The following is an 8,906-nucleotide window of genomic DNA, read 5'->3' as shown; positions in this document are numbered from 1 at the left end:
GAATATATCAATATGACTATAAGCAAAGTCTTTCTTGCAATTCAGTCCACTGTCGGCCATCTTTAGGACGCTCTCGGGAGGCTATTTCCAGTCATGACAGTGCAGCTCCTATCTACTTGAATGGGGGAACACTGAAATCTCAAAAAGCGGTTGGTCAAGATTACGATTAAAGATCATATTTCAAATAAGCAATAAAATCTGACAATACTGGAATCATAAATTGTGATTCTTTACCTCATATTATGCAAAAAAAAACAATTTTTTTTTAGCTTGTTTAGCTAAGGCACATGCACATTCTAAAGTTGATTGACAAGTGATGTCTGTATTTAAACGGTGATTGGCTCTTTTTTCTCTAAGGCGGGACTTCCTTTCTACATCCGTTGACCGTTGGGCACTAGAGTTTCTTTGTTGGGTGTTCCAATTTCTCCCATTCATTTTAATAGAAGTGTCCCGTCTCTGCTAAATAATCTCAGCTATAAGCTAAATGTGCCTATATGTCATAATCTACTAGAGCGGCTTCATTGGTCCTGACCTAACATTTCCTGGCTGTCATGTAACTGACTATCATTACAGTTCCATACCATACTGTGCTGAGTGGCCACATTGCAGGAGAGAGAAGTACAAGCGTGAGATCAGTTCCTGTAATAGGTGGGTCACAGAGAGAAGCGACACAGGCTGGGAACAGTGACAGGCAGGGGACAGAATGTGTCTGTAACATGAGAAAATGACTTTCCTCAACCTCTGTCCACAAAGCACCATATTAAACTGATGAGTGGACAGCGCCAGCCCTCACTTAGTCTGTCACTGAGCATGTAATCACCACAGCTTTCTTGGATAAAATAGATGAAAGTGAAGGCCTTGCATGTGTTTACATTTGAACTATTTGAAGTTGAAGTTTGAATTTACAAGCATTCTGATAGTCTCTGAACATTCGGTCTCTGTAAGTGAAGGCCAGTTCACACTGTCCCAACAAACTTCAACATTTCAAACATTCTATAGTTAGCTTTAGAACGTTGTTTGGAAACATAACTGTCATTATTACATGGCTATCTGGAATACTTGATTCTGATTGGTAAATCGCTCCATCTAGCGGTCTGATTTTCAGCTGAACTGTTTCTAGACACTCCACAATTCCTTGCTTCTCACATAATAACATATTTGGTAGGTAACTGTGTAATTAGCGGGGTAATGTACAGTCAGCCAGTCTTTATCAGGTTAACACACTGATCCAACAAAACTCAAGAACCGCATTTGTTACTGTTTGTTCGCATTTGTTGAGGCACTGTGAATTAGCCTTAATAAGACCATGTCCTTACAAACACATAAAAACACATTGATTTTGTTATGTTTATGCCTCTTATCCCCACTGGAACAGTGTTTTCCTCCACTGAAAACCTTTGAATCTTCAGAAAACACTCTCTAGTACTACTGCCGCCAGGGTCGTTTCTAGGCATAGGCGAACTAGGCGGTCGCCTAGGGTGCCACCTGCTGGGAGGGCACCAAAGAGGAGGCCTCTGCCAAACTCTTTTCATGTGATCGGGTTGGTCTGAACAAGCTGAAGGACTGTGCTGAGTTTGGTACAGTAGATGTAGCTTGCTTGAAAACTTCTGTAGGAGTTACATTTAGAAATATTGGTTCTGAGTCAGGGATTTGTATTTGTGTTTTGATAGACTCTATTAGGGTTAGGAATTTTGAAAAATGCCTTTACCCAAGTTTGTAGAGTAACAGTAAGTTGGATTTGAACTATGCCAAAGACTCTGATTTGTGTGAATGTGTTACATTAGGATATATTTGTGTGTATGCATTACTTGGGAATGTTTAGTGATGAGTCTATGTGTCCTGCAAATATGAGTGATGGAATCCACTGGGATTTTTCAGGCCTTAAATCCATGCTCCACTGCTGTGCTAATGTGTGGGTGAGTGTATGTTTTGATATGTGGGTGTGTAAGCGTCAGGTGTCAGTGTAGACAGAGCACGGAGTGATTCCATCAGACAGAAATAGCAGCAGAGCTGTATAAAAGCCTGACACATGCTCAAGCAGACAGAGGACCAGACAGAACAAGAGACAGAAGAGAGAGACAACTCTTTCCATTAATTACACCAGCACATCGGGGTAAAAAAGGAGAGAGACAAAAGGAACGAAAACTGGAAAACTCCACTGCAGTTTTGAATGAAATTTCTCACTGTAAAACAGTTAAGATAATATTGTGAGTAATTTAACTTTTTGGGCCACCCACGAACAAGCTGATGATGCAGGTGTGTACTGTTCTGGAGAAGAAAGGTGGATGTGTGGTTGGAGCTGAGCTCAGCTGCAGCGTGAAAGAGGAAAATCCTGCTAAGAGAGAAAGTTACACTGCTGACTGGCACAGCATTAATATGAAGACACAGCCTGAAGAACAGTAAGTGCACAGACTTATTCATGTAAAAAGCTGGATGACAATTGTTTGAATTTATTGAAAGCTCAAAGCATTGTCTGATAATGTATAAAGAAAACAGAACATTTTATCTATGTTTGTAAATGTAAACACTCAAATTGCATAAATATAACACTCTGCAAAAAAATAAATCATAATAATAAAAATAATTTTTAATCAGTATTTTTGTCTTGTGTTCCAGTAAAAATATTTAAACATTCTTCTTGTTTTAAGTGTAAACCTCACCAAATTATGATAGATTTATAACTGAAACAAGAAAAATCAATATCACAATAGTAAGAATGATGAACTCAATTTTCTGGAAAACAAGTGTTAATTTTAGATGCAGCTTTGCTTCTCAAATAAATGTATCCTGATTTATCTGATTACAAGATGGAAAAATGATAAAAATACTAATTAAGACAATTATTTTTGCAGTGCAGATTGCAACCAGATCATTTTAAATACACAACATCAAAATGTCTGCGTCATTCATCTTTCTCCATCTTTCTCTCTCTAGCCAGTCCATGCTAATGTCGGACGACTCTCGTCGAGAGACCCTCTCCCGTTATTGGCAGGTACGTCCACTCATTCAGACCTGTCCATCAGGCGTGCTCAGAGTGGGCAACATGGAGGCAGGTGTACGAGAACACCAGCTCTTACCCTCCAGGAACACTCTACCATTGCCTATTTTCAAGCCTGTTGAACTGGGTGTTCGCTTGGGTCGTGGAGCCCCCCACACCCTGGCAGATCTGCCTCCCGCCCGAGCACCTGACGGAGCCTGCCCAGACAAGAGACCAGTGGAGCAGATCACCAAAGACCTGCCTCCTGTCAAACCCATGCGAATGGAGTTTGCCAAAGCACCAAGAGCCCTGGGCAGATCCATGTCCCAGGAAGCCCAGAGAGGGTAAAGAGAAGGAGGATGGTCAAAAGGTAGTTTTATAGATAAAAATTAACCAAAGACTGTATGGACTTAGTTGAATAATGAAAGGAACAGTGAAATGAGACAGAGGGAGTGAGCATGTAATAACAGGGCTTAGTGATAATAAAAAGTGTTTTTAGTGAATGAAATTATCACGATGAAAAGGAGGAGGATGATCCTAATAATGAAGGATGATGGTTTTGTCTAGTGAATTTGAATTGTTTTTTTTATTGAGTATTTTCCAAACACAGCACTTTTTGAGTTGCCATTAACTGAGTAATTCTTTTGAGGAGTAATATGGTCAGAATTTCCTGAGCACAGTATTTGAGCTTGTCAATGTTTGAAGCCTGCAGTTAAGGTTGGTCATGCAGTGGTGGCTCAGTGGTTAAGGCTCTGGGTTACCAATCAGAAGGTCAGGGTTTCAAGCCCCAGTACTGCCAAAATGCCATTGTTGGGCCCTTGAGCAAGGCCCTTGACCCTATCTGCTCCAGGGGTGCTGTATCATGGCTGACCCTGCACTCTGACCCCAGCTTAGCTGGGATATGTGGAAAAAAAAAAGAATTTCACTGTATATGTATAGTGTGTGATAAATAAATATAATTATTACAGAATCTAATGTTTAGTCAAAGAGAAAAACTTTTATTTTTGTTAAAGCTCAATTATTTAAAACAAAATATGAATTGCACTATTTATTAGCAGTTGGCATTTGCTTTGATTTATTGATTGTTGACATTTGCTACTATCATTTAAATAAAGTTTGATTAGTATGAATTTAGTTTTGGTTTGTGTTTGATTTACAATGAATGATCGATAGAAGCTATTTGGTGCTACTTGGCCTGTAATATCACAATATGGCTACATTCATCAGAAAAGTAGATAATTCTTTCCACAGGTACCTCCAATTTATTAACATGGTATTGATTAATTCTTCAAAATGTATACTATGTACAATTAAATATTTATTATAAAATGATATCAACTCGAGAATATTATAATAATAATATGTCAAGGCAAACTTTGATGTTGGGTTGACAAAGCCTTCTCTGCTTGAAGCTTCACATTTTCTAAAATAAAGTCAGACAGACAGATAAACCAAGAGATAGGTAGATAGCCTGATGGAGAGGGAAGATAGATTCTGGTATTTTTTTTTTTTTTTTTTTTTTAATTGTCTGTTATGGTCAGCTGTGAGTCCGATCAGTTAGAAAAAAACATAGCACACAAAATCAGAACCGTCTGAAGGTCTGTGCCAAGTTTGATGGATGCTCCAAAAATCCCATAGCGGTCGGAAGGATGGTTGCCTAGGGCCATGGAATTCATAGCACTGGCCCTGTCTTTGAAACAACACCTGTTGTGAAAAGCATTATACAAATAAATTTGACTTGGCCCTGAACAGAGTACAGTTGTAACACTGTGAATTTTGGGTTAATGTGCACATTCACATTTACATCCTCTTTGTTCAGGAAATTTGAAGGATGTAGTCCACTTTGGGGGAAATATGTAGGAACTAAAATAGGAACTGTGTATGTAGGTTTTTGACATTTATTTTATTAGTAGACAGTTAAAAGTATCTGATGTGAAAAAAGGGCATGTTTATTCTGGTCAGTATTTGTGCATTATAACAAAAAGAAAAAAGTGTTACAACTGAGCTCAGTCTACCTTACTTTGGCATCTCCGCTGCTCTCTTTAGTCAGTATGGCAGCACTTTAAAGCCTTTAGCTTTGACAATTATGGACAAGCGTATCATGCAACACTAAAAGAGACTGTATGTGTTCTTTTAGGAAAAAATAATTCCTTATTCCATGAGTCCCAGGAAAAGTACTATTCTGTCCAAAGGCAAGATGCATTTGCTGAATAAAAAAACAAGCAAAACCAAAATACTTCAATTCTACCATAATTCATGTGGAGTTATAGGAGGAGACAATATTAAAATATGTAACATGCAACAGTTTTATGGATCTGAAGAAATTGCAATTAAGGATGTTAACATTCATTAGTTCTTGAGTTGGGGGTTCTGGGAAATCATCTTTAGAAGTGGAACAGAGTGGTTCAGCAAGAACAGAAGGGTGAGCCTGTCTCTGACTGTGGTACATGCTGTTTGGTTCATCTCCCAGAACGCATTCATGTGCCAAGAATGCCATTGCCAGGACGCACTGTCTCATTCGGAGACAGCATTTATCTCTCTCCCACTCTTTCTGTCTTGCTTCTGATTTCTCTCATGAAGACACTAATTGAAAAATATCCTTTTATTCCAGTCATAATCATAGTAATTAGCCTCAGCTTGTGCTTATCTCACTCACCACTATTAGATATTTATATCTAAACAAACAGATCCAAAAAAAGAGAGACTGAAAGCGAGGAGAGGTGGTGCTGGTGGTAGGGGCATCTGTACCCATTTACCAATCCTTTAATCCTGCTTGTTCTCACTCTTTCCCATATCCCTTTTTTCAGCATACAGCAAATGTTGCCATACCCTACATTTCAGCTTTGGAAACATATATTTTTGACTCCCCACTATTTCCGTGTAGTGGATGGCTTTATAAATTTGCATTTCCTGGAGGAACTTCTAGTGCCTGCAATGCAGAAAAAGAATAGAGTTGAAGTTTGAGGTACGTACACTCTTAAAAAAAATAAAGGTTATTTATCAGCATGCATGGTTCCATGAAGATCCTTTAACATCCATAGAACCTTCCCATTGCACAAAAGGTTCTTTGTAGTGGAAAAAGGTTCTTTAAACTAGAAAAAGGTTCTTCAAAATCATTCTTTTAAAACCTATCGTTGAAAGTTTCTTTGGGGAACCAAAAATTGTTCACTGCGATGGACCTTTTTGGAACCTTTATTTTTAATAGTGTAAGCTTAAGTTTTAGGCTTTGGTTCTGTGTAAATGAAATGCTTCATTAGAGCTGTTTTGCTGTAATGACACTCAGCATGCATCTTGTTTTCAGTTGGCTGCACACAAGCATTAATGCACAGTCAGCTTAAAGGCATCTAAGAAAGTAAAGACAATAACAATTTAGTAACAAACATAAAAAAAGGCTGCCTTGCAAGCAATGTAATCCACTGAAATATCATATTTAAGTTTCATAAGTCTAGGGTCTCATGACCCCGTAGACACAGACTTTGAATGGAAAATCCCTTTCATCCCATTTAATCATCAGCTTTAAAAGCATGTGTGTTTATGTGCAGTTATTGAGGGGTAGGGCTGTCAGAAGGTATGTGGTATGTTCTTCATTATGTGCCAGTATCATCAATGTACTTGAGATCTTGATAACCTGCATAACAGATATGTGATATTTGGGATGAGTCATTCCATAGCAACACAGACACACACAAATAAACACTTATTTAGAAACTGGCAGAAAGTGAGCATTATTGCAATATTCTGTCGGTGAAATGCCCTGAAATAACAGTGTGAGCATTTATCTACTATAAAACAGATTTTCCTTTCATCCACGTGCTTGTGAGAACACTACACAAACAACATGTGACCTCTGTTTCTTTAAATAAATGTTCCCCATGCTGAAAAATCTAACAGGGGGACTGTTTGTGTGTACATCCTTAGTTTATGTAAAAGCTCCCTTTGGGGACATTCACAGATGTCTTCAATTGGATAAACGATTCATACATCAAATAAATAATGTGTTTGTTTTTTTAATTCTAAAAGATATTCTGTGTTGGGGTTTGGGTTTACCTAGATGGTATAATTATTTATTAAAAAAGACAACAGAAGTACATCCTTAAACGTGTGTGGGTGTTCAGGCTATGGCAATGGGCCCCAGAAGAATAAAAGTTTAATAACAGAACGTTTAATAAACATTGCATTTATGAGATGTCCTCAATAATACAGGGAAACCAATGTGTGTGTGTGTGTGTGTGTGTGTGTGTGTGTGTGTGTGTGTGTGTGCGTGTGTGCACGTGTGTGCGTGCATGTGTTATAAATGGTACGGAGAATTACATTGCATAATAGGACAGATCTGATAAAGATTCATCAGTCATCACTGCAACAGGCTGTTCAAAAACATACACACACACACACACACACACACACACCACTGCTCAAGCACTTCAGCATTGAAAGTGTGTGTCTGTGCGTACAGGGCATGACTGTAGCCAAAGTGATGATAGGGCTAAAACACCACAGAATAAAACAATGCTGAACACAGAGACGCACAATATTAATATGTGGAGTTTAAAAGTGGCTGTGGATATGTGAACTTAAACACACACTTGTGGCAACACTTACTATTTCTCCACAGCAGCTGGTCTTCTACTCCAAAACAACATCCAAACCTTAAAGGGACAGCTCACCCAAAAATGAAAATGATCTCATGACTTACCCTCCTGGCATCCCAGAAGTGTATGACTTTCTTTCTTCTGCAGAAGAGAAATTAATATTTTTAGAAGAAATTGAGAAGAATATTTCAGCTCTGTAGGTCCACAATGCAAGTGAATGGGTGGCAAAATTTTGAAGCTCCAAAGTCCACATAAAGGGAGCAAAAGTAATCCATATGACTCCAGTGGTTAAATCCATATCTTCAGACACGATATGATAGGTGTGGGTGAGAAACAGATCAATTCTTAAGTCGTTTTTATCATAAATTCTCCTCCCTGCCCAGTAGGGGGCAATATACACGAAGATTTTGAGTCACCAAAAACAGAAGAAGAAGAATGGGAAAGTGAAACTGAAGAGGCGATTGACTAAGCATGGAGGAGAATTTATAGTAAAAAAAAAAAAAAAAAAAAAAAAAAAAACATAAATGTTGATCTGTTTCTGACCTACACCTATCATATAGCTTCAGAAGATATGGATTTAACCACCAGAGTCGTCTGGGGTACTTTTATGTTGCCCTAATATGGATTTTGGAGCTTCAAAATTTTGGCACCCATTCATTGCATTTTATGGACCTACAAAGCTGAGAAGTTCTTCTAAAAATCTTCATTTGTGTTCAGCAGATGAAAGAAAGTCATACACATCTGGGATGGTATGAGGGTGAGCAAATTATGAGAGAATTTTCATTTTTGAGTGAACTATCCCTTTAATCACATTATATAATATGTGTGGGTGCATGTATTTCAATACACACCTCACACTCAACTGCTCTATTTCCAATGCAGCATCACACTGCATTCCTCACTTCATATCTTTCTTTGTCTAACCTTTTCTTCTTTGAGTTTTCTTGTCCATTCTATTGCAGAGGCGCTAAGCAATTGCCTACTCTGCCAGTGGCTTGCGCCTGCCCTGTGTAATACTGTCAACATAAAGCATATTGTTATGGTCTTAAAAATGTAATTTGGAGGACCATAACAATATGCTTTATGTTTAATATGCTTAATTACTTTTAATTAAGGATATCATAAGCATCCATAATGGATATTCAGACAAATGATTTTCAATTAAAACATCATTTCATTCAGTACCAAGTTGATGTCAGGAGGCAGATGGACCCTCCTTTCCATGAGAATGCCTTGCAATGGCCTTTTAAAGGACAAGAAAACAAGCAAGTTTAAACTCCACATCAAATAAGAAAAGGTAATAAAGGACATACTGTATAATTCTGTGGACCTCCATCCTT

General features: G+C 38.1%; 1 protein-coding gene across 1 annotated transcript; it reads left to right on the top strand.

Moving 5' to 3' along the window:
* Positions 1-938: 938 nt before the first annotated feature.
* Positions 939-4,098, top strand: LOC127450533 (telethonin-like). The gene is made up of 2 exons (XM_051714756.1): positions 939-2,399; positions 2,935-4,098. Exons 1-2 carry the CDS (start codon positions 2,248-2,250, stop codon positions 3,323-3,325), a joined length of 543 nt encoding a protein of 180 aa, XP_051570716.1. The 5' UTR covers positions 939-2,247; the 3' UTR covers positions 3,326-4,098.
* The last annotated feature ends 4,808 nt before the right edge of the window (positions 4,099-8,906 follow it).

The sequence above is a fragment of the Myxocyprinus asiaticus genome, chromosome 13, assembly GCF_019703515.2.
Source record: "Myxocyprinus asiaticus isolate MX2 ecotype Aquarium Trade chromosome 13, UBuf_Myxa_2, whole genome shotgun sequence".
In the NCBI taxonomy this organism is placed as follows: domain Eukaryota; kingdom Metazoa; phylum Chordata; class Actinopteri; order Cypriniformes; family Catostomidae; genus Myxocyprinus; species Myxocyprinus asiaticus.
Note: the sequence above shows the minus strand (reverse complement) of the source record. Positions and strands in the feature narration are given on the sequence as shown.

Excerpts from the sequence above, each read along its gene's own strand:
- LOC127450533 (XM_051714756.1), top strand. The coding sequence starts at position 2,248 with ATGATGCAGGTGTGTACTGTTCTGGAGAAGAAAGGTGGATGTGTGGTT. Across the intron at positions 2,400-2,934 it reads AAGACACAGCCTGAAGAACA|CCAGTCCATGCTAATGTCGG; the intron begins GTAAGTGCACAG and ends TTCTCTCTCTAG.